The 27,131-nt window shown below is 40.0% G+C and overlaps 1 protein-coding gene across 6 annotated transcripts in view; it reads right to left on the bottom strand.

Annotated features, from left to right (window-relative positions):
* The window catches only part of TANC1 (tetratricopeptide repeat, ankyrin repeat and coiled-coil containing 1), a 104,013-nt gene extending 77,130 nt beyond the window's left edge, over positions 1–26,883 (bottom strand). The window contains exons 1-2 of one of the 6 annotated variants that reach the window (XM_030016711.2): positions 26,549–26,567; positions 829–903 (exon numbers count right to left, since the gene is read on the bottom strand). In XM_030016711.2, coding sequence (XP_029872571.1) covers positions 829–889 — 61 coding nt within the window. In that variant the 5' untranslated portion in view covers positions 890–903; positions 26,549–26,567. Of the gene's footprint in view, positions 1–828; positions 904–14,004; positions 14,085–26,548; positions 26,570–26,688 lie in introns of those variants that run through there. The other 5 variants (XM_030016712.2, XM_030016721.2, XM_030016718.2 and 2 more) reach the window with 5 other exon arrangements.
* Between the last annotated feature and the right edge of the window lie 248 nt (positions 26,884–27,131).

The following is a 27,131-nucleotide window of genomic DNA, read 5'->3' as shown; positions in this document are numbered from 1 at the left end:
CATCAGCATGACCTGCACAGAGCAGGCAGGTTTAATACTCAACCACCAACACCTGCACTTCTAGAACTATTACTCTTTCTCAAAGGGCATTGCTGGTCCTTCTCTGCCCTCGAAAATGGCAATTAGGGTTCTTAGTTACCCTTTTTCCTGAAAGGCAATACAGATAAGTAATGGCCTACTAAATTTATGATCAATAGTAAAATAAACTTTATTTTTTTAAAGTAAAATTTGTTGATTAATTTTACCTTCAAAAATCTCCGTAGTTAAAGCAAAAACTAGAAGATGATAGAAGTTTGATAATCAACTTTAAAACTTTTGACTAAATTTATTTTCAATAAATATTTTTCTAAATACATGAATAACAAAAATTCTATTGCCCATAATACATAATGGCTTTTTTCTACCACATAACTGAATCAGTAGTTTAAAATATATTTCTATAGTTCAGGGTGCTGAAACTCTGGCCTTGGGCCATGTTTAAGCTGGCAGGACAATACACACAACCCGCTCTCACTATTTATATGGTAAGAACCAAGAGCAAGCTGCTCTTATCTGTCCTTCCCGGCAGCGATTCAGGGGCTAGTGCACTGGATACCCCTTCCAGAAAGCTTGGGACCTGCTACTCATGCTCTGCGTGTAAGCAGTCCGGCCAAAACGGAGGCAAGTGGCTATGGCCTACAGACCTCCCTCCCTGCCGCTGGCACCAGCAATAGGAGTCACCCGCCGCCCTCGAGATGGGGCGTCACTGCTGCAACGGAATAAACTTAATTGCTGGATCGATAATGCACAACTCATCTACGTTATAAAATATTTTATTAATATTCATACCTGAGTCTTTCTTGTTCCCTTTTCCACCCTCTCGGCTCTTTTTTAAAACTGCCTTTAACATTTTAAATGTTGCTCCTAAAGGATAACAGAAAGAAACAAAAAATAAATGCAACATTAATAACGTCCATTCACACAAACCCGAACAAAATAAAGATAGGATCAATACAAATAAAACAGTGAGGTAATCGGAAGAAACTTTCTAGTAGTTACATTGCTTTTTACAATGTAGCTTGGTTAAGCAAAGTCCTGATGCACAAGGAATGTTTTAATACTTCAACTAAGCAATTAGAGTTCACTGTCTTCTTGTACAGGAAAATAATACAGCATTCTCCACATTCCACATATAATTAAGGTTATAAGGCTAAACCCGTGTAAGTTACTGTAAAACACTCTGGCAAAAATAAAACAGAATAAAGGTCTAACTCCTGACCAGAGTTCATCAGCATAGCTGGGGGAGCAGGCGACATGTTAGAAACCTGCTGTCAGCTGGACGCTCCAAACTGCAGGAGCGTAAAACAGAGACGGCTGACAATGGGACATGGTATCACCACACAACTGTTCTTTACCTATATGCCACGTGCTGTTGACCAACACAGAAAAAGCTGAAGAAGAAATTCCCTAAATCACTGCACTGCTAAGTACATGCCTATGTGCCCACATATCCATGCCTGTGAGCACAGGCATTTCCATCTTCCACATCTCAAATTTAACAATCAACTTCAAGTGAGCAGCAGCTGCAGATTTCAGAAGATTATTAATTGTAGAAAGACTATATCTGGGATGTAAACCTGGAAGACAGTTCAGTTGTTACAGATAACTATCTTCAGTTACAAGGCAAAGAAAATGGAATGAACAAAATTATGAAGAGCACTTCTTTCTCAAGAAGAAAGCAACTAGAGCAACTATAAATTCTAATTTCATTTGTTTTCTCTATTGAAAAATTCCAAGGATATCTCATTTTAGAGAACTTGCCATACAGAATATGCAACAAGAAGGAAAAAAAAAGTTATCTGACTATGCTGTCTTATGTAAGGGATTGCCATAAACACCACATGAAATCAATAGGGAAAGCAAAAATCTTCCATCCAAAAAATACAGATTCTTCAGAAAGTTCACTTCTTTTTATGAAATACAGCAGAAAAAGAAAAATCAGTACAACAGAGTTCTTAAGCTTCTATGAATAACCTGAAGCACATACAACTAATACTAATTAGAAAATGGGAAGGTTTCCAGAGCCTGTGTTACATGCAATGCACAAATCCCTGGGTCAGTTCCACACAGGTACAGCTGTGCATGCAAACGGCTGTTTTTCACGTGGCAAGGTAACAACTCAAGCAAGTTGTACTGATGAGTTACACTCCTTAGTATCCACCATAGGGCAAGTAGGCAGCAAACACTATCTTCTGTGCTCTGCATCTCGGGCAAAGTATCTGCTAAGGATTACACACAGGAAAATAAAGACAGTCTGCTAGTAACTATCTTTCTGCAAACTACAGGAGTAAAACAAGTTCTGCAGTATTTTCAGGTGTTTCCCAAAGAATGTAAACTAAGCAGCCCTCTGCAGTTTCAGCATTAAAAAAATTGAAAAAGCTCACAAAAACACCCTCAAAACTGGATCAGCTAACTAAAAAAATCAAATAAACTAAAAGGAAGCAAATTATGATTATTTATGGAATACAAACCATAAATAAATTTCTGAAGATAAGCATCACTATACCATACTAGAATGTTGAATGCCAACTGGAAAGAGTGAAGCAGGTTTTTTTAAATATATACTCTAAGTGCTTCTAATATCAGTGACTCGGTATCAATCATATTCTCTATAAGCAGAGGCTATATGCCAGTTATCAACACATCTGTCCAGCAATGTAGAAGAGGCTGGATTGAAAGAACAGGGTTAATGACACTCCCTTGAACAATGCTCAATTTTTTGAAAATAAGAAAATATCTCCTAAAATTCAACCACAAGATCACAAGTTAAAACTAAATGCAACATGAGGAAACATTCTCCCTTCCTCGCTTGTCTGGATGAGCTAGATAGACAATCCACAACAGCAAAGAATTTTCTGAGAATAACAAACTGCACTGACAACTAGTAAAAGAAGTTTAAAATGGAACAACTTGAACCAAAATTTAACTGCAGCCCTGGTTACTTCCTCTGAAATACCATATACTTCATGTTCCCAAACAGCCAATTACTGGGGGGATGAGAAAGATAGCTAAGTACTGTATCTCCACTCTGACTCATCCTGTGTGTTCCCCAATCGTTTCCCCTTTCCCAGTACTTAAGCTTTCTAGGCTGGCAGAGGGAAAAAGAAGCACTTCTCCCTTACACAACAGCTTTCACAAAAAGCAGTAACAAGGGAAAACGACAAGTCATGTCCCCAGGTACACTGTTACAAAAAAGGAAGAATTACTTTTCTGAGAGACTTGGACATGGTCAGCTGGAAACAGCCCACATGATTATGAGAGAAAATAAACCACTTACTAAGTTGCATGAAGACCAACACTGCCTTTAAAACAAAGAAAGTCATCATTCCACTCTACCTAGTACTAATGAGGCCTCTGGAAGAGCCTATACCCCATTGCAGGCACCAGAATTCAGATCTGGACCAGGTGGAGGGCACGGAGAAGACAATGCCAGAGATCAGCGGTCTAGACAGTGCAGCTTAAGAGACTGAAAAGGTGGTTTATTTTTAAGAGAACACTTGAGGAGAGACCTAACTACATTAGCCTGTTATATATTTTAACTGTTACACAGAACAGAACAATCTATCCTGTATATCAACTTTTGATAGACCAAGTAATACAAGCCTGCTTTGCAGCCTACAAAATTTAGCTTAGAGACTAAGAAAAAACTCCCCAGCAGTATGGACAACAAACTACAGGAAAACTGCCATCCCATAAGCAAAGAATGGAATATTTATCTTTGAAACAGACATCTGCAAAAAAAAGAAAGACCCACACAACTGGTTGTGGCTGGAGTAAGAAGTGTTAGACTGAGGATTAAAGATCCAGACAAGTTAAACACATTTCATTTGTATGACACAGTTGTTAAAGGATGGAGACAAAACCAAAACAAAAACCACAAGACAAGCTGTAAGCCTCATAAGCTTCTGCTTCAGGCATGAAAAAAAACTTTAAAGCCTATTTTTCTTCCAATTCTATCAAAAGTTGTTTAATAACGGAAATCTGTCACATTGATCAGATACGTAAGCTGGAGGATGTACTAAAAGACCTTTCAAAAGTCCTTCCCACACCTATTTTCTGTGGTGTCAGACTTCAGCCAAGAGGAATATACAGGCTACAAACAGGTTCATAGGAAAGCTGTAACTAGTTATCAAATAGCTTGTTATGAAACTGTAGATTAAAAAGGAAAAAAATACTAAAAAAAGGGTTCAAACTCTGAAGATTTAAGCAACTTTCCTTTCTTTAACAACTGGTATCTCTTACAGAAATTTAATGCTTGAGGAACAGTATCATTTTTTGTTTAAAAAGAGTCTGGGGGTTTTCTGAGCAAGTCATGTGAACACTCTATATTTTTGGAAATCAAATCCATCTTCAAACAGTATTAACAAATCAAGAACCTAAGAATATCTTCCATAGTTTGAAATAGGTATGAGGTAAGAGTGACTTCACATTAAAAATGATATATACAAGCATTATTTGAATTATTACAGATATTCTAATGTTACAGACAGCTAACTTTCCTCTATTGCTATAAAATATTGGTCTTTATTAGGTATGGAAAAAGGTATTTTAAAATATTACTTCTTGTAACAGCACAAGATTAAAATCTGCAGATTAAACAAAAAAGGCAGAAGACTGCTCAAACACCTTAAACGTATTTTTCCTAAAATCTGAATGACTCACTTCCCAAGTTCATTAAGTATTCTTTCAGAATAGCTTCCTTCTTGTGCATATCATGTAGGCTGCAACGGCTGTGAAAACATGCACGTCCAGTTTGCACTGCATGTACTTTGGCTATACAAAAAAAGTGCTATAGTGAATGTTTTTTGCTCAAAGACCAGGCTTCTTCGATGTTTTCTGAATCATACAACTGTGTGAAGTACAGTAGTGTTACAGGACAGCTGTGATATACATTTCATACCTATCAGCCAAACTCTTAGAAGTCTTCATTGTTATTTCTTCCGGCAAACAGTAGGCTCCAGCTCCATTTCCATTGTTCTCTTTCCCATGTTCTTGATCACCATCTTAAAAAGGACCTTTCTAATTTTAGTACAAAACTCTTAAACCAAAAAAAAAAAAAAAAAAAAAACCAAAAACAAACTGAAAACAACTGTTCTGACTCATCTCAAATCCTTCCAGCTACTTCACACCGTAAGATACTGGTCCATGTATGAGTTTGGAAATAACACAGACTTTGTGCTTCATATTCGGACACTGGTCATTTGTTCCAGAAACCTAAATATATAAATTTCACCTTGATATTACAGTTTGAAGGTCTTACATTCTTTGGAACCCCTTTTTCTATGTAATTGGACAGTTCCTTAAAATTAAAATTTTCTCAGCTCATTTCAGTATGTTGGAATTGAGGTAATGGCACTCTAGGGTATTGTAGCTTTTAACGTTACTAGCAGGCATTCACAGGTTCAGTTAGAGCATTCAGTGAAGAAAACAGTGTTCAATCATATAATTCAAGGCTGAAACATAATGCATATGTAGAAGAATGGAAACTCTAATTAGATCTGCAGAGACATTCTTAATTTGGTATTCCCTAACTTCTGCCTGGCTTTGAAACGTTAATGTTTCCTCTAAAATTATTCAGCGTTGTATATTGCTGGTATGTTGTATGGTAAGTTTTACTTACAAGCATTTTAAAATGTCTTAAGTCTTGCAGAACAATAGTGACTTTATTAAAATTCAGCTGGTATCACCACATGAACAAGGAAGAAACAGTCTACCTGAAGTCTTGCTGAAGTTCACAGAGCATGTCTCATCTAGCTCTGCCCTATAGAGACCACTGGATGCATTATTTTAATTATTTTTTTTTCCCCCCAAAGTGATACGGCTTAGTGGTGTAACGCAATCAGAACCAAAAATACAAGAGGGTAATTCTGGAAGAGTTTGGTTTCACAGAGATTACCATTGGGGCAGGGAGCCTACTGCAAGTGAAGACAATGACGTTGTTGGAAGAGAACTGGATCTTTCTTAAGAAAAAATGCAGTAATAATAAAACACAACATTTACAGGATCTTGAACAGGTGCAGTGCTAAAAGAAACCCTCTGCAGCAGCTCAAAGGGAGAAGAAATGTGAGCTCAAAAAAAGTCAGTGGAAAAAATAATGGGTGCAAAGAGGAATCCAATGGACAAAGAGGCAATGGGCACACACTGAAACACGGGAGGCTCCCTCTGAACATCAGGAATATTTTCTCACTGTGAGGGCAACCACGCACTGGCACAAGTTGCCCAGGCAGGTTGTGAAGTCTCCCTTCTTGAAAGTATTCAAGAGCCATCTGGACATGGTCCTGGGCAACCGGCTCTAGATAACCCTTCTTGAGCAGGGGGGTTGGACAAGATGACTTCCCATGGTCCCTTTTAACCTCAACCACCTGTGATTCTATGATTAATGAAGATGCTGAGCAGGATTAGACTTAGTATTGACCCCTGGGGTACACAACTAGTTATTGGCCTTCAACTAGACTTCATGCCACTGACCACATGTATTGCATGCATTTCACACTGTACCATTTACAGTACACTACTCCCTTTGAGCCTATCCATCCTGTAGGCCAGCATACTGCACATACTGCTTTTAAGGGATAAGCCCCACTCACACTCAAAAGAGGAGAAATGCCTTAAAATGTATCTAACATACTGAGGGAGGGTGATGGGAATAGCAGGAAATGCAACTGTAAATCTTTTGGGTTGGTTCAAGTATGTTCCCTTTCTCCAACAAAACTCACCTTGGAGCAAACACCTAGCAGAGGCAGTAAATAGCCAGCTCAAGGGGCTACAGAGAGGACACTTTCTGCCTCTGAAGAAAACCTCATGGCACAGACAAGAATAAAAACATTACAGAAGCTAGCGGTACTGTAGTAGAACATGTATTCTAACTCGCTCAATCTTACCTTAAATGGCATATACCTCCCAGTACTACAAGATCCAAAAATTCTGATTATCAGATTCTGAAAGGAAAGAAAATCAACTACATGGCACCAGGCTTGCTGGTGTCAGATGGAATTCTCCTCATCCAGAGGGCAGTGGTCAACGGCTCAACATCCAGATAGAGATCAGTGACAAGTGGTGTCCCTCAAGGGTCCGTATTGGGACTAGTACTGTTTACTACCTTCATCAATGACACAGACAGTGGGATCAAGCACACCCTCAGCAAGTCTGCAGATGACACCAAGCTGAGTGGTGCGGTTGACATGCCCGAGGGAGGAGATGCCATCCAGAGGGACCTGGACAAGCTCAAGAGATGGGCCCATGTGAACCTCACGAGGTTCAACAAAGCCAAGTGCAAGGTCCTGCACCTGGGTCAGGGCAACCCCTGGTATCAATACAGGCTGGGGGATGAAGGGATTGAGAGTAGCCCTGCCGAGAAGGACTTGGGGGTAGTAGTGGATGAAAAGCTGGATGCGAGCCGGCAATGTGCTAAGTCTACTGGCCAACTGTATCCTGGGCTGCATCAAAAGCAATATGGCCAGCAGGTCAAGGGAGGTGATACTCTCCCTCTACTCCGCTCTGGTGAGACCCCACCTGGAATGCTGCGTCCAGCTCTGGCGACACCTTATAGCAGCCTTCCAGTACCTAAAGGGGTCTTAGAAGAAAGACAGGGACAAACTTTTTAGCAGGGCCTGTTGCAATAGGACAAGGGGTGATGGTTTTAAACTAAAAGAACGTAGATTCAGACTAGATATAAGGAAGAAATTTTTTACAGTGAGGGTGGTGAAACACAGGAACAGGTTGGTCAGAGAGGTAGTAGATGCCCCATCCCTGGAAACATTCAAGGCCAGGTTGGATGGGGCCCTGAGCAACCTGATCTAGTTGAAGATGTCCCTGCTCATTGCAGGGAGTTGGGACTACATAACCTTTAAATGTCCCTTCCAACCCAAACTATTCTATGATTCTAACTCTAAGCATTTTTTCTAAATACATAGTCAAACACCCTCTTCCAGATAACCTCCTAAGCTAAGACATCAAAGAAAATAAGAGTCCCAATATATTTATTACACTCTGCTTTTTAAATAAAAAGATTTTTTTTTTCTTTCCCATACAAAAAACGTATGCCATGTTAGAAAGACTGCATTATGCAATGGTAGGATCTGGAGCCGTTAATGAATTTTAGAATCTGAGAATGATATTCTTCATACATAGCTGGAACAGAGTGGGAAAAAAAACAACAACAACAAAAAAACAACAAAACCACAAACACCTGAGAACTTGCGTACTATACTTAACTTCCTTCTTATTTTGCAAACATGACAAGTATAAATTTTCTATTAACCAGAACAGAGAGGCTTGATATAGAACTGAAATTTTACAGTATGTGTCATTCCTATTCTTAGGATATAGGTAGGGGTTAATAAGAGATCAAATAAAAGGAATCAAGGACAATTCCATCCTAGACTTTCTCTTTTTGGAATTGAGGCCAACTTCCCTACTGTGCATACAGTTCTTCAAGGATCTATTCCAGTACAGAACAGAAATGTTGCGCGAGATGGTTGCTTATTCAGATGCATTCAATGTAGACACAAAAGTTGCCTGTTACCTGGAAGCAAAGTCCATTTCCTTCCTTCTCCCCTATAAAATGATATGCAAAAATGAAAGATAACCACTTCCAAAGAAATTCACCTTTTGATCTGTCAATCACACTCAAGGAAAGACCTAACCAATAAAGGCTCTGAACATGAAAGCACACACAGTGAAATTTACTATTCATTTGCAAGCTGAAAGGTACAAAAAAAATAAACTGTCTTCTTAAGTAGTTCTAAAGACAACAACACCTCGGTTACTTTACAACATCATTGAAATTCCACAAAGGTGTGTAGCTGAACCATTTAGGAAACCAACCAAATACTACAGCTTAGAAATACTGATTACGAATAAACTATGTGTTTAAAAAAAAAAAAAAAAAAATCCCAGCTTATTTGTACATACTGTGAAGCTTTCTGACATATACCAAAAAGCATTTCAGCTTCAGGTAAAAAATTTCTTCATACCCGTCTTTCACACTTCAAGAAGACTGATCAAATTGAACAGCAATACTATACATTTTTATTTCCTCATCCCTTGAAACAGACATGGGATATTGGATCTTGTTTTGTTTTAAAGATATTTGTATTAATAGGATATTTTCCAGTAATGCTGGCATCTTGTTTTTTCTAAGCACACTGTATTTCCACTTTCTCCACAACTAAGCTTAAATAAAATAATTCACTAACTAAGATTTCAGAATCACTTTAAGCTATTGCAATAGTTTTGCTTTGGTAGACAATTCAGTTTTAGATTTCCTTGGTTCCAATTTTTAAACTCTGCCCTGAAACCACCTGTTTGTTGTTCGGTTGTGGGGTTTTTTGTTTCTTTGCTTTTTAAAAGATTTCAAGGTCTTTAAAAAACTTGAACTATCATTTTAATTTTTAAAACAGATACCAGATGTGGACTTGTTATCCAAGGGCTGATATTAATAATGTCACAAAAGAAGGAAAATACCTCAACACTCTTTTGCTTATGCAATCAAACATCATGTTAGCTGCTTACAAAACTCAATCCCCCACCCCAGCGCATGTCAAATACATTATTTTAAAATAGGTGCTGCCCTCCCACCAGTTCAACTGTTTATCTTCAGATACACAAGACATTTCATACAACTGCATCATACTCAGAGCATGAAGGGAAGGGGCGGAAACTCCCTTGATTTAAGAATTTGTATGATCAGTGTTATTATAAATGAGGGACTCCAAAACAAGATCAGATTTATAAAATACAAATGCTAGGTTATGTAAAGAGTTGGGAGCACAGACATACACAACATTTTACTTCATTCCTAATCTTTACAAATTAACTTCACTACCTAAGGAATCCCCTCTGAAAAGCAAAAAGACAGAAAAAAAAAGTATCTCTCCACATTTTCACTCTGCCTGTGAGTCTCCCTTAAAACTCAGCAACTTCCTTGCATGAGAATATTTTCCACGTATAGCTACTACTGACAGATACTAACATCAGTAACAAGATGATTCACAGATTTTGTTTGCATTCGTAACTTGTTCTACCTTCCTTAAAGGTTTGCAGCACGCATGTTCTACATACCTTAACTATCAGAGTGGGTTATTTTCAAAGATCTAGCCACAACAGTTCATTGCTTCTGGAGAGATCAAATAAACTAATCCTACATGGTATGTAACAACCTGAGCTAATGCCCGTGAACTCCACATTTACCTGCTTCCCAAAGCTGTGTTGTTTAGCCTCTCCATATTTAAATCATGAAAAACAGTTAGCATATATTTGCAAAGAAATAAAGGGTGGAACATCTTAGTCATTCTACCATTTGCACAGAAGTACTTAAGGACTTACCACCTTCAGGGTAGGATTTATTAAATATATACTTCAAAAAAAGCTGTATTTTAAAAAGTGCATTTTGTATTTTGTAAATATCCCAAGATTCAGTCCTGAGGTTTGCAGAAAACTTCATTTAGTCACAGCTGCTTTCATTGTCTTTAAACGCATTAAGAATTTCATTGTTTAGATACAGAAAAGTTTCAACATTTCCCTTTTCTGGCAAATTCAAATTCCTTTAATTTAACTGTATTTTTGAAACAAGAGGAAAACAGCAGCAGCAAAAAATACTTAGAGCACCAAGGTGTTACTGATGTAACAGAAATCAAGCGAGACAGTAAGTAAAAAATCCTTTAGAATGACTACATTTTCAGTCATCAATATTTAATGTTTTACAATAAACAGAGGGCATATTCCCAGATCTGAGAGACTCCTAATTCAAGAACGAACAAAACCATTTGAAAACAAGACAATAGTGTTTTTCACGTTGTTTTTTTTTTTTAAGGTACAACTTCTGATGAGATATATTTGTGTTTTATTATTATTCAAATACATGAACGAAAAAGATAAAACAGATGCACTGAAGAGGTCTGTCTCTGACTTCAATAAAAAAAAGTAAAAGGCATTTACAATGTTTCCAATGGACTATATTTAGCCAAATCTAAACAAACTCACTGAAGTTAAACAGCTATTATTGAAATATTTTTCTACAATATCCTAAACAATTTTTACCCTTTGTAGGTATTTCTTATGCAGGAAGATCAATACCGATACAAAATTGACAAGCTACACTTCATTTGTTTCATTTGTTGCCCATTCAGTAACCTAATTATTATTAATCTTACCTATGAGATACTCCACATTCCTCCCCCCACCCCCTTATCTGACACCCCTGAAAGCTATGCATCAATTTAATAGGAGACTGCAAAAGAACACCAAGGTTTCCAATTTGCTGCTCACTTCTAAATAGTGGAATTATGCCCCGAAGCACTATTAAAATATAATGAAAGAGGTGAAAGATGAGGAAGCATGAGAAAAACCCTCATTATCATGTTAGCTATTAGAATGTGCTTTTGCAGTAGCTTTTTTCCCACCAGTCCGGTTCTAGATTTGACTTCCCAGATATAGTTGTACTTATTCTACCCTGCAATCACCCAGTTTTCTGCTATGCTACTCTTTTACCCTGTTGCTGATTATTTTGGCCACTGTCTCTAAGGACTGCCAACACAGGGGAAAAGATGGTCTCTCCACTTGACTGTTGTCCAAAAATCCTTGGTCAGGTGCCAGATACTGCAGAAATGACTGCTTATCAGTTTTAAAGATTACTGTTCCCTAGCTACCTGTTACTACCCTGAAGCACTGAAGAAACTGATCTTGCACTCAAGCAGATGAAGAGCACTCACAAGTCAGAAATATTAACTTCGAAGGTCATAAGCACCTGTCTGAACTAACCTGAACAATTCAGCAATGATGCCGATGAAGAATCATCAGCTGAGTCATTTGCCTGTCTACATTGGGGAAGAAGAGCAGCAGTTGTCAGAGAAGCCATAAAATCTTAAACATTCACAGCTGTTTCTCATAAGAAAAATATCTGACCACAGATGAGGTGTAGACAAGTTTATTTTTCCCCTTCTCTCCCCATTCTGCCAAGTCCCTCCAGAGAAAACGCCAAGACCATAGCCTTCTACCATTTTCTATAGAATTTCCCCTTTCCTCAGTTATGACTTACAAAAAACCAAAACCAAACGAAAACCAACCAACCAAGCAAAAAAACCCCAACAAAACCCCCTGCTTCTCATCCCTACTGAATTTATCAAATTTATTGTTGCTATTTAGGCTTCTTCCTGAACGGTACCCCTGTAGCTCTTGTCAATTACAAGATACTGCCAAATTCTTCAAAGGATCAAAAGATCCGCTGTGCTCTCCTAGTCTCATCTCATTCAGCCTGACTCCACTCTCACCAGGGCTGTTTTCTCCCTTCAATTTTATCTTTAGGTATCACAGAAGTAAATTACCCTCTATCATTCCACGGCCTTTTATTTCTAAATTCAATTAATTATCTTTTCTCTCCTCCAGCTTTGCAAGACAGGGATCAGTGTATATAGATTATGCCACAAACTAAGTTTTCACTTCAGAGGCAAGAAGAAGGTGGGTGGGTGTGGTGAGAGCAGAATAATGAAGGGTGGTTAAGAGGAAGACTGCTTGCTACTTGTCTTCAGCAATAATCCTCACCTCAATAAAAAGGTTTCAAAAAAACCCCAAAACCCCACAAACAACCAGCTGGCCCTCCTCTAAGTGGAGGGTCACTATTTAGAGAGGCATTCTACAATGAAATAAGGTCACAAGGTTTAAAAAAAAAAAAAGTCCTGAAGAAACACCATTATAAGCATCCCAGTTAGCAATCCCTAGGAACCAATGGACATCACCGACATAGTTTGCATTTAGGCAGGAGGGAGCAAAGGAAAATGAAATATAACCATAGATATGTTTTTTTCTTGCCTTTGTCATAACAGCCACTTTCATCCCATCTCTCCCCATCCTCTCATGTTAAACACAGAAAAAGCGACAAACGCCCTACTTTAAAATCAATTATGAAAGGGTCAAAACACCAGGCAAGAAAACTCATCACTTTCCAGCTGGCAGAAGTGACACCCTGCACACACTATGTCAGCAGAAAATCAAGAGCCTAAAACTAGATGAAAACTAGGTCAGAAACTGCCATTTCGGCTTTACTAGCATACAGAAAATGAAAGGAAGACAAAAATCATGCTAACCAAAGTCTTGACCCAACTCATAATAATCAAGTCTTACTGTACCGAACAGTTGCACGCTTAGGTTATGACAGCACCGTCCCTCCAGAAAGCACAGAAGATGAGGAGTATAGAAACAAAACGTGTCTCCAGTTTCTCAACTGTTCTAGATACAGTCCTAATTTCCAGATGAACATCAACAAGCTGCTTGTAAAACAGTACAACCACTCTCTCCAAACAGCCAAAAGTAACTGCAATGCAGAATGCATCCATCTTACATCATACAGGCTACAGTTCAAACAACTTAGTGGGCAAAACCATTTTCCTTCAGCCCACCACTCTGCATCAGTTTAAACCTGCCTCCTCCATACTGCTGCAAATCCAGGCACTGCTTCATGACCCACAAAATTGAAGACAGGATTGATCTAGCAAAGTAAAAATGGGGACAGATAACACATCGGTATCTATATTAATTGACCCCAGTGTTTTAACAGACTGGATCTCTGGACTATTCAGGCATCATGCAGCTTCCAGTATGTCCATTAGAAGAGTTGTGGGTTCCCCCCATTTCTAAAAAAAGGCTCAACAGGTAGTCTGTATGGGTTAGTCTTTGCAATTTGTATTTAAGCAAGGTTTTTCTGCTCCTGTTAAACTACATGTACTATTAAGGAATCACCACAGTCTAGAAAGTTAAGCGGGGAAAGAAAGAAGCAGAAGAAATCAGTCTAGATGTAACAAATATTTTTAGTGTTAAGGACAAGCAATAACCAGAAGTAATACCTACTCTGCAAAAAATCTATTACTACAGGACAGGCTACAAACTTCATATAACAGTACCAAACTGATTGGCCAGGCATCAAATCTGTAATAATTCTGGGCAGGATTTTCAAAGGGCTCCAACACCTACTTCTGATTAGGGATCCTCTCTTCTTTGTGCTGCAGTAAAGGGAAGAATACAGTTTCTCCTGCAGCACCAGGAGCGATGTCTTCACCACATGAAAATTCTGAGCGCAATGACAGATCATTTCACGTCCGCAAGGCAACATAATCCTACCAGCTGATTCAGGAACACTACCTGGCATATTGGATTCATCACACTTTATAACTCACACGGCTGTCTCCTCCAGCTGTGCATGCAATTTTTATACTCTCCTCCATAGGAGAAAAAGACCAAATTTCATTTAGCAGACAGCAAAATGACATCATGACAGTTGAATTATCATCAACTTTTGGTACAGGACATTCTTTTAAGATGGTCACTGCTTCCTCATCAGATAGCATACACATAATTTGTCTATTGTCATAATCCAGGACAGAATCAGCTTAACCAAAACTCAGTTTTGTTTAAGTCACACCTTTTCTACTCAGACTCCCCTCAAAGGACAGACAAGTTCTCCAGTCACACAATGGGTGAGTAGCCAAGGGCTACATTTCCCTCACATGTCACTACTGAGAAGATTATAAGGTCCACCCAGTAAGGTTGAATACTAATGACTTAACCTTCCTAGACTTACTAAATAGCACTAAAATCCATAAGCTTAGCAAATGAACTGCTGCAGCTGAGACAGGTGAACAACCATCTGCTTGTTTATTGTGGCTTTTAGGCTACAGCTCACAAATAAATCACGCTTTATTTCAACCACCTTAAAACTTCAAGGGAAGGAAGTTGTCCCATGTAAAGGGATTTAATATCATAAAATACTTTATTAGAAGGAAACATCAGGGTAAACCAATAGCAAGGGGGATAAAGTTATTAAGTTTCACTTTCAACTTGCTTAACACGTTCAACTTCCCAGATACTGCAGATGAGAAATCCTATACATAAAAAAATCCTACATAAACCTATCCACAAATCCTATGTGCCTGCACAGAGTGTTGTCTTCAGATTTAAGATGTGTAACTCAGATCTTGCGAAGTGGCCACTTCTGTTCCTTTTCAGTCCGAAGAACACCAACCAAGCTCTTATCAGCCTCAATATATATAAAAAAAAAAAAAGAAAAAAAAAGAAAAAGAAAAAGAAAATAATCACAGACTTTCTTTTCCAAAATTAGACCTGACCTAAATGAGTAATGTCTTGAGAATTTCAGTGGAGTACACTGGTAAGCTAAGGGAGCTCTCAAAACAGTACTCTAGGCAATATAAAAAAAAAAAGTGACTTCAAAGTGATCTAACACCACGGGTCTCTTCTGGACATATTAAAATAGCATGTGGTCCAACACATTAATTTCCATATTTGTTTCTTTTGTCTACAAAGCTACACATAACAAACCAAAACAAGAACAAAGGAAAAAAAAAAAAAACATTAGACAGCTCCAGATTCGAAGAAAGTTTACTGTACCTCAAAGTGAAATGATTCTACCACCAGACTACATATAAACACGTAGCATGACTGTCTTCTGTCACATTTTTAAAAAGGGCATGTTTTTGTACACCTAAAATGCCACCTGCTGTATCTACTGTATCTAGTCTGACAGTGGTGCCACTTTGTACATGAAAAAAAGAAAAAATCATCACTGAATTCCAAAGACTTTTAACAGACTAACTGATGATCCTTTCAGAAAAAGAAAACAAATTCCCTCCAAATGCTAAATGAAATCATTTGATACCAAGCCAAAGCAGGCACTAGTGAAACTTGGCAGTATTTGATTAGTTGATGCATATAACTCAAGGAAAATACTGTAGGACATAATATGAAAATATATGCTTAGTGTCTAGAAGTGAAGTCTTCTTCCACCATCTCTTTCATCCATTGAAAAGCAGAATTATTCTACGCAACAACAGAAAAGGGGACCAGTCAAAACACTGCTGAATTTACAGAGTGTCGATATGTACTTGCACCGTACATTGCCTGCCAAAAGTCACCGCCCCACAGTTTTCTTCCTTTCAGAGTCCTTAGCCCTGTCTCTGGTTGCAGGTAACTCAGCAGGGCAGATCACTACAGATGCTGAGAAGATCTCTCAGAAGAGGATAAAATTTTGAGATAGCTGACAGTCACTTTACTAAGGAATGTGAACTTTGAAAACACCACTGAAGTGAATCTACAAGTGGAGGGGGCAGCAGTACAGCTCCCTTCAGTTTCTCTATGCTGGTACACCATCAGTTCTCCTACCGGCCAGCTGTTCAACTTTCACTCCTACACTGAAACCAAAGCTAGGTCTATTCCTGGATACTTTTACTGATACATTAAGGAAACTACACCAGCAAAGCCATCAATGGCATTAACGAAGTATCATCATCCCCATCCGAGTGAAGCAGACTGGCAAGGGAGCAGTTTTGTTGGTGTAACTGCACGCTGCAGGCCCTCACACACCTAATGGCGACAGCCTCAGCAACTTCACTTCTCTGGCCCAGCGCTCCTTTTAATACAGCTTGGCTGCTCAGAGACGTGAAGAAGTGCCACCCTGTAGCTTAACTGTCCCTGACCGACTGCTGCAACAGGAGACCCCTTCGATAAATCTAGCAACAGACTAAGCAAAGCTGTCAAAGTCAGTATTATGTCCAGAACACAGAAAAGGTGGCTTTTTCATTATCACAGCTACTTTCCAAGTTTCCAATGAATCTAGTATGCCTGACATTTTTTTTTTTTCTAAAAAGGTCACACTAATATAGACAGCTGTATTTCCTTGAATGATGCTGAGAAGGTGCTGTAAAAGCTTTTTTTAATTTTAGTTCCTTATCATATCTAGTTCCAGATCTCCTATATCTTTCATCCATCCTACCAGATTATTGTCAGGATTTTATTCTCTGATTTTTCATGGAATTTTTCTCTTTCAAAAATCAAAAATTGTCCCTCTCCTCCCGTTTTACTAATAATTTCCTCCTAACAATACAGGTCTCTCTGTTTTAGACATTGATGTCCAATACAGGTGCATGCTCTGGTCTATTTTTTTCCCCATGTCAGATATCCTTAGAAATTCTGGGACAGTGTATTTTCTGTAATCCCTAATCATAAAATACCTGATCATGAAATGGCTGGGAATCACAGCCACTCACTTTTGCCAGAAATCAAATGCAGAGCTCCATCCAAACTCTGTATACAAAGGATACATGATATACTTCCTGCTTCACAGGCCTAAAAATAGAGATGAACCTATCTATTATTAAGTAAGCACTTTTGGAGGTTTTAATGTGAATTTAAAAATATATTACTCTGGTTTCAAATTGATGATATTTTCTTCATTAGGGTATTTATTTTCTAGCCTCAGTTACTAGAGGTAATATGTGTTGAACAACAGCTCGAAATACCCACAATGACAAAAAGTAACAACACTCATTAAGACTTCCTTAATTAGGGTAGAGTAACAGAATGACTGATGACAGAATGAAGGGACCTCTGGGGGTCATCTGGTCCAGACCACCCGTGCTCAAGCAGGACAAGTCATACAAGAAAATCTTGGAAACCTGTATTAAAAATGCAATGCAGACAGAGTTATTTCCTTCAGAGAATGCAACTGCCTAAACGGATCTGTCAACAAATGCTCCCCCCCCCAAAAAAAGGAGCAAGATGCAACTCCTAAGTGACCCTAAAACACAGAAATAAACAGGAACACAAGGCTCAAACATACTGGGACTGTTACTGCTGTCCAGGACATGTTAGCACAATTACACATACACACACACACACAAAAAAAGGGTATAAAGCAGTAATCTAAGTGGATAAAATAATTTGGCAAACTTGGGAATTTAACATTAACATTCTTGAGGCTGCCTAGAGACTAGACATTTCAGTTACATAATCTAGAAGGTACGTGAATCAGAATGTATCTGAGGCATCTCTATATACTACCTCTTCTTCCTCAGACCATCTCAAAACATATTACAGCTCATAACAGCCTGCAGGGAGGTTAGTAGTCTTATTTCCATTTTACTTAAGAGGAGCAAAAACCAGTTTGCTCAAGGTTATAATGGGCAAGTCTTTACAAGGTGGCCAAAGGGGTCAGCTGTATATTTCTGCTGCATTGTGCCAGCGCTGAATAGTTCTCTATGTGTTTGCTGAACTGCACTGCAGAGTCAGATGAGCAACAGAGATGACACAGGAAAAAGAGCAGGATCTCATGACAGGTACAGAAGGAAGGAAAACCACTCCTCTGAATCACAACAAACTGTTAGATTGGCTCAACTGTCTCCTGAAATCTCACTCATAGGAATGTGGCAAAGCAGAAATATTACCCTCCCAACTTCCCCCATCTCAAATCCTGGGATGCTACCTTTTTCTCTCTGTGAAATGTAAACCTTCTGTTTTTAGTTACTTGATTATGTTATTTTATGGACAAGACTGAGGCATTCTTCTGTAGTGTAAACTACAAGGAAACACTCTTAAAATCCACATTCTTCCAATTCCTTTTCCCTTAAAGCACTTTTCATTTTAATGTGCAATGCAGTAGCATCAAGAGACCTTTTTACAGTGTTAAAATAAGCTCTGTTTGAACGTTTATGACAGGCAGTATCTACCACAACAGGCTTACAAGCAAGCCCTCCAATCCTGCCCCAACCCAGCATGTATGTATTCTCTTTACACAAGTAGACCACAGATATCAATGAGATTATTCACATGAACTAGATACACGCTTTAGGTATTATTCCTTGTCAGCTGTAAGTCCACTACAGAGCTCAAACCAGGGACAAGAATATACACGGAACATCCCAGGGTTTGCTCTTGAAGAAAAATTAAAGGCTTGTCTATGCAAGGGGAGAAGTGCTTCACATTCACACCCTGCCTCATTCTGCAGGAACTCCCTGGGGTAGACAAGATCTTACATGTTCTCACCAAAAATATGAAATACCTGACAAGCCCATATTTATTAAAATTTTACAGTTGTCCTATTGCTTTCAGTAATTAAACAGCCAAACACCGCTAAAGCCTCTAATTCAGATGCCAGAAAGTATTCCCTCTGCAGGCAAGTGTCAAAAAAAAAAAAAAAAAAATTAAATCTCACAACCAGAATTTATCTAGTAGTGGAATACAAACTTGTATCCTTCAAAAAAAAAAAAAAAATTATTCATTAAAATCTTAGGTCTTTGTAAATCTTTACATGTTTGCCAAGACAGTATATACTGCCTCACCTTAACCTGTTAATGGGATGCTTGCAAGTCCCATGTAAATGGAATGAGCTGAGTTCACTGATTTATGAAGAGAATAGATGTAACACCAACAAGAACTCACTTAGCTCAAAATCCTGCGAACAGAAGAAAAACTGCAAAGAAACAAAATTCAATTTTTCTCCTGGGGAAAACTAAGAACTGAGGAAAGGAGGCTCAAGCAAGGCTCACTAAGGAGAAAAGCATTTGTTTTTCCTATTAGCAGACATGATGAAAATAGGAAGACAAGAATCTTGTTTCTACTAGATTGAGGGACAGTGTCAGATTTCTCAGATGCCAGTTAGCCAGATTCTTTGAACACTTTACTAATAAAATGAGCTCTCTCAAGAAGCCCATTTCCCCAGCGCGATCCAGGACAGAACTCTGACGCTACACACTGCAGCAGAGGATGCAAGCACCTTGGAAGAATCCTCCGCATGGGGCGGGGGAGAAAAAGAAAAAAGTCCTCTAACAAACCATTTCATATATTCCTCTGGTACAGACTTTTACAAAGCTTTGAACTCTAGCAGAACAAAATAACTTCATGTCACTTTTGTCCTCCTTTCTGTATTGTCTTTTAAAGACAAAGTGCAGCATTTTTGGTCAGGAAAAAAAAAAAACCAACCCAACATTAATTAGATCATTTTTTCCCAAAACTTTCAAAATCGGCCTAGTACCTCTGATTGAATATAAAACTTTATAAGAAGTTCTCCCGTCACTCACTGATTGACTTACTGCAAACTTGCAGAAAATACATCTGGTAGTGTACCACAGTGGCACAAGAAATAGCCTAGACAGAATAAACAAAAACTCTATACACACCAGCTCTGTATTCCCAGAGTTTTAAATGTATCAATGAATTCTGAAACTGTACATTAGTTTGGTACACCGTGCTAGAAGGCACAACGTTCCTATACTCCTACCTTTGCCAAGTATAATTTATCTGAGGATAAAGCAAAGCTTTCCCCTGATGTCTTCACATTGTCTCTTGAACTTTTCTAAGTAATTCTTGCATGCGTACAAAGATTCTGTATCAGTGGTTGGGAAGTGCTGAAAGTTTTACTTTGTCATAGCAAAACCATATCTACATTTTGTGGCAGTAATATTCCTCCTTCTTTTCTTCAAACTTTCAGTTTCTGGCAAATATTGTTCAAAAATCCAGGAACTCAGTCCTTACTAACACAAAAAAATCCCTTTGTGACCTCAGTAGGAATTTAGCCCAATGTAAAACAAACCTTGAAGCATATTAACTAAATAGTCAACTCAACTCAAAGGCATTTCTGGTGTAAAACACAAGAACAGCCTCCCTCCAAAATTCATTCTTGTTCAAAAACACCACCACACACACACACACACACACACACACACACAAAAGGCAAAAAACAAAGCCCGAACCAAAACCAACCCACACATTAAACTCTCTAGCAACTTCCATCTCATTTAGGTTTCAAAAAGCAAAGGTCATATTTTGCTTCTATTTATTCTCACTTGTATATTGTTCAAATCCTAACTTGTTGAAGTATGGTCAGAAATACAGATTCTAAGGAAAGGACATCTGTTAAGAAAGAAATGGATTAGTTTCATTGTAAATGACTGAAAGAAGAAAAGCACAATCTTTAGACTACTCAAATTCTAACATTTGTCCAGATGAAGCAAAGCTGAAGCAGTTTCATCTGGACTCTGTCTTTTCAGCAATTAAACACCTCGGCTATTTTAAGTGCAATAGCTTTGAATCTCACTTAAAACTACCAACTTTTGACAAGTCATAGATATTTAACAATTAATACTTAATTATATCAACCACATGGCAGCAAAGTTCTACCAGAACCTAACACAACATTTAAAGATGCGAAACTATTCTAAACTAAACAGAGCTCCCCACAGTCTAACTCCAGCCATATAGCTGCAGAGTTCACATTTACACACAAATGTACACATCAAACGCTTTTCTTTCAGGGCGTTTCCTGTGTTGCTAACAAGTTCCAGCTTCTCTCCTGCTGGATCTAAATTTAACCAAGACTAAGATCTAGTCTTAAAAAAAAGCCAAACCAGAAACCCCCCCCCCCAACAAACCAAGTAAAAAAACCCCACCAACAAAGCAAAAACAAACCAAGAAAACCAATCCGCACCATATACGCAACTTCAATGCAATGCAGCAAACGTTTTACAGGCACCTTTGTTTTTAAAGCTGTTAATTATCAAATATGAGAAATACGCAGCAAACAAGTAGCAGCCCCTCACCCTTTCACACTACACATTTCTGAAATTGCACTTTATATGCCACCAGGTACAGATAACAGGAGCACTAATAACAGTTGCTAATTCAATGAATGTATATAAAATTGAGCGACCTTTACAGAGGAAGTCAGAAGTTCAACCAGAAGCCAAGGCTCCCCAATATGGCCAAGCATGCTTTCCTCTCCAAATTAGAGGACTAACCACAGCAGTAGCTTGGATTAAGCCAAAAAGACTCCTTACAAAGTCTTCAGACTTTGTTACAAACATGCTAACTCTTGAATATTTTAATTACAGATTTGTCTGAGCTAGATAGGGGGAATACACAGGTAGAAGGGAAAGGGTAAGAAACAACTTGAAGTGAAGGAGGCTGAACATTCAAGCTACTGACTCCAGTCATGACCACCACTGTCCCAAGATGCATTTGCCAATGTGGCTCCTTGAGACCACCCACACAGGCCATTCCTACTCCACCAGTACAACTGTTTCACTTCCTCCGCAATGCAGTACGTGTCATACATGCACCTTGCGCACTTTTCTTTGACAGGTTAATTCTTACAGTGCTGGAATACAATGCATTTTTTTCTAAAAAAAAAAAAAAAAGTGTTAAATTTGAGTAATACTTGGATCACTAATCAGAGCAGAAATTCTACTGCAGGCCAAAATGAGACTGTGAACAATTCTACCAGAGGCTATGGAGTTTCTCCTCTTTTAATACCACCCTCTATTTCAGAAATCTAAAACATGGGAATCCGCATTTATTGATAATTCACAAATTCTAACTTTAAAGCAACACCATGAATTTAAGGCAGCTGATTAAAAAAAAAAAAAAATGCACAGAGAGATTCAAAATACCTATCTGTAGCTTTGTACCTTCCGTGGTTACAATATTTAAGATCACTAGAATGCTAAATTGCACCTAGTTTTACAATTTCATACATGTCTAGATAAAGCTGAATTCACCAAGGCACATGAGGAAGAATTAGGTGACTTAAAGATCAGCCCTGTTCCCAAAATCATTCTGGTCATCTGGATTGCAGAAGTGCCCAAGAAATACTTCACCAAATAAGTCACCATGGAAACACTAAAAAACCATAAAGCCTACATCTGTTGACACAGAGTATTTACAGAAAATGGTCAAATCCGCAATAATTTATTGAACATTGCCACCAACTTCAACAACATCAGGATCCTAAAAGCAGCTCTTGATTTGACCTCAAAGACATCTAAATTTCTGTTAATGGCTATGCAAAGAACTCATTTACTGAGATCGCTGAACTGATCCCTCTTTAAGACCCAGCGAGATTCTCAAACTGAAAGCACTATATAGTCTATGAAACCTAGCAAACTGTTCTCTGCGAACACTTAAGAACTGACATCCCACACGACAAGACACTGATGAGGAGACACTTCAAATCTGGCAAGCTGGCTGATCTGCAAGGCATTTCATCCAACAAACTAGCGGAACTTCTGTTTTCAAACTGGCACCCTCATTAGAAATTATTATTCCAGATCAAGAAGAGAAAAGAAAGTAAGTGAAATACTAAATTGGAGACAGCACTACCTCAGGAAATAAAGTACATATTCCAGCAACTACTCCCAGTCACGCAATGGAGAACTAACTCACTCTAATAAGACACTTTTTGTTACCTGGTCTTCTGCTTCCAGACTCTTACAAATACTACTTAGGCACAGGAGCATCTCCATACATTATACAGGGAGGCCAAGCACTGAAGTTAAGACATCACAAAGTTTAATATTACAGTACCACAGTGCCTTTACAGATTAACCCTACAGCTTAACAGGCCTCCTCTCAGTGAGCGGAGGGAAGGAAACAAAAACAGAATTCCCGAAACATGGCAAGAGAAACAGGCCTTTAAAAAGTTAAAGTCACTACATTAACTTGAACTACAATGCATATATTTCAAGATGCAGGAGTGACAAGGATGGATGAAAAAGAAATCTATACAGTGATGTATCACCTATACAGCACAGAAACCTGAAATAACTATAGAGCAAACTCTGAAGGAATAGTCTCTTTATGAAGCTGAAAGCCAGGGGCGGGGGCAGGAAAGCAACAGGACATTTTAGCTATCATAAGGAGATCAAAAGCACGCTATTTTGATGAAGCACAAAACTGGATGGCAGAAAACCTGTGTTCCAGTTCAGACTCTCCCTACTTAAAATTGTCTCCATCCTAAGTAAGCAGGAAAGGTATGCTGCACTAGAATCTTAAAGCTATATGGTGAGGCTAAATACAGAACAGAGAGCATCTCACTATCTCTGTAGCATATTTTATACGTAGATAAATAATCTAATCAGGTAAGCATGCTGAAATATCCTTATAGAATTTCCTAAATACAATAAATACTGAAGGATTTAATCAGTCATACTAAACAATTTTAAAAGGAGAAGGCAGTAAGAGAGAGCATAGGAAGTAGACACATTAATATTAGGCCACACAATAGATATTTTGTATTAATGAGCAACTGATTCCTTTATTTACTTCCCTTCAGGACAAGATCAGAGAGTTTGAGGTCCCACCAAAACTACTTCTTTTTTTTTTCCTTTTTTAGTTTTTGAGGGTTTTTTCGTTTTTTAAACAGGGCACTTTTCAAACTAAAAACGTTAAATACAAAACCAAATACAGTGAGGATCACAGACTGTTTCAGTGCTTGCTTTTGGGTTTTTTTCAGTTTGGTGTTATACTATGCCTTACTTATTACTCAGAAGTCAGTTTTCTAACAGCGGTACCTCCTATACACAAACATATTTTTAAAAAATAAGACCTTATATATTTGTTAGGCCATATGCTTTTTTTTCCTTTGTCCATTGCCACAGCTTTGTGATAAACTCTCCAACCTCCATGTTAAGTCTTGGGAGCTGAAAGCAACTGAAAGACATGAACTAACACAGTTTTCTCAAACTTTACCCACACACAAAACCCAAAGCTGACCTTTCTCTGTTTTTCTGGAAAACATGAAGATCAACTCCTAGATCTAGAGCCTGAAATACCAATTTTTAGTCAAAACAGCATCTCTACAGAAAAAATCTTAATTTTAAAGCCATTAATATAAATCGCAACTTACAGATGTTTATGGGTGTCATTACAAATAACCAACAGATCAGGCTGATGTTCTTACACACAGAAGAGTTTGAAGGCTTGCTGATTAATCTTTCATCTTCAAAGAAAGGTTTAATCTTGATGACAGTAAGAAGTTCAGCTAAAGAAAAACAGAACACCTCTGCTAATACTGCTTAGCTGTCTTCAGAAGTATATACTCAGATCACAAAGTTGCTATGGCATCAACTTCAGGACTGTGGTTAGACACACAAAATGTCTTTTTTCCTACAGACTGTTATGGGAAGCTGAGCAACTTTGGCCCTGAACCAAATATGTTTTGGCTCTAAAGCTGACATAATTCATCACCATTTGGACATTCCAATGGTTAGCTAAACCGAGAAAGCAAGACAGCCAGCACTTTAGAGCATCCATGTAAATGAAGCTCTTGTGTTTGTGCTTACCATGTTTAATAGCATTATTTAATAATGCTATTTTTCCAGCACTTAACTGTCAGAGCAGAACAAATGGGAAAGGTTCATTTTTGGCAGCTGCATAGCAAACTACAGTGGCAGGAAAGTCTGTAGGATCCAAGGTATCACATTTATTTGCCTTATTCCCTGGTATTTTTAATATCATACGCATCAGGCTATTTTTAAGCAACAGCTATCAAAAATACGAGCTAACACAGGACTTTCACTTGTACTGAATAACCCTGGAAAACTCTGAAGTAGCCTGGCTGAATAAAACATGTAACATACTCTAAACCAGTACACCTCTTGCAAACTGCTTTACACCCAGCAATGACAGAAGCCCAAAGCAAACCTCCCACATCCCCAACTGTTAGCTTTCCAAATGGTAAAGCAGCGTTTGCTTCATGAGTCAGAAAACACAACCTCTGAACCAGACCAGACGAGTGCCACTTTCACATTGCCACAGAGGGTGAAAAGGAGGTGGGTACAAAGCAAAGAACAGGGTTGAGGGGACCCACACAGTACCACACTGAAGCATATCTAAACCCATTTTCTTCCCCCTGAAGGCTCATCCTCACAGAAAGGTGTCTCCATTTACATTCTATTTTTGAGAACAATTGTTTAAGACCCAGTTTACTCTGTGTCCAATAAATATGCATTATGATGCTAGGGCAAACAAGTAACTGAAACAACACTACTTAGAAATCAGAAAGCTTTAGAAAGTATGCTACAAAATACAGGGTTACTATACATCATTAGTAGCTGACATATTAAAAGACAAATCAAATTATCGTTTTATCATTTTATTCTTGAAATCATAGCAGGTGATGCTGACGACCACAAGGGCAGGACCTTCTATTTTAGTAATCAGAACAAGGTCATCACCAAGGGATACACACATGCCCACATACCCTCCATTCGGGTCTACACAGGTAAATAGCTGAACATCTCCCTTCTTGCCAACGCCGCCCAGAACACAGAATCTCCCGCAGACCAGACTTAATAACGCACGGCTATCCTTGCCATATTCGTTAACTTTCGCTGCCATACTATTAACGAGACAGTCGCGGCACGTTTCCTGTTCTTAGCAGGGTCTTCTTCGCATTTTACTAGCAGAAACAAGTAACCACAAAGAAATCAAGCTTTCCCAAGAGCAAGACCGTTTTTTTCCAGAAACTCCGCTAATAAAGGAAGGAAAACCGTACTAGTCACAGAAACGTGAGTGTGTGTGTGTGTGTGCGCGGGGGAGGCGGAAATCCCGGCCGCGCAGGCAGCGCCAGGCCTCGCCCCTGCGGGAGCGCCCGCTCCGCCGGCCCCGGGACCCGGGGCCCCGGGACCCGGACCCCCGGCCCCAGCCCCGGCCAGCCCCGCGCCGGCCGCCCCCGGACCCTCCGGCCCCCTCAGGCCGCGCCTGTCCGCGCTCCTCCCTGCCCTACCCTGCCCTGCCCCCACCTGTGCCGGCCACGGCCACGGCCCCGGCCACGGCCCAGGCCCCGCCGCGCCGGCACGGGGGCAGGCGCCGCCTCAGCCCCGCCGGCCGCCTCGGCCTCGGCCCCCGCCCCCGCCCCGTGTCCACCGGGCGCGGCCGCCCGACATGCCCGTACACGCTCCTCCGCCAGAAAGTTTTCACTCGCGCCTCCGCTCCCGCCGAGCCCCCGCGCAGCCCTCCGGAGAGGCCGGGCGAAGGGCGCGCCCCGCAGGCACCGGCGGACAGGAGGAGGAGGAGGCGGCAGGGAGGGCTTACCTCCGCCCGCGGGACCCGGCCCCCCTCGCCCAGGCAGGGCTCCTGCGGCGCGGCGCGGCCCAAGCAGGGCTCCTCCGCGGCCGGGCAAGCGCGTCGGCGGGATGAGCTCACTGGGAGCAGGCGGCGGCAGTCCCCGCCCCGCGCACCCCCGCGGCCGCCCCTCCGCAGGACCGGCTCCGCGGGGGCGGGGAGCGGCGGGGCGGAGCCGAGCCTAGCCGAGCCGAGCAAGGCCGCGCCGGGCCGGGCGGCGGGGCAGGTCCCGCAGCCGCCTTAGCATGGCCCCGCGCCGGGACTCCGCGGCTCACGGGACCGCCGCGCGCCGCCCGGGTCTCCTCAGGCGGCGGCGAGGGTGGGGGGGCGCGCCCGGGCGGTGCCCGCCCTCCGCCGCCTGTGGGGGGAGTGGGGGCAGCCCCGGGAAAGGCCGCGTTCCGCCGAAGGCGAGC

The sequence above is a fragment of the Aquila chrysaetos genome, chromosome 6 (assembly GCF_900496995.4).
Source record: "Aquila chrysaetos chrysaetos chromosome 6, bAquChr1.4, whole genome shotgun sequence".
Taxonomy (NCBI): domain Eukaryota; kingdom Metazoa; phylum Chordata; class Aves; order Accipitriformes; family Accipitridae; genus Aquila; species Aquila chrysaetos.
This window is presented reverse-complemented; position numbering and strand designations above follow the sequence as displayed.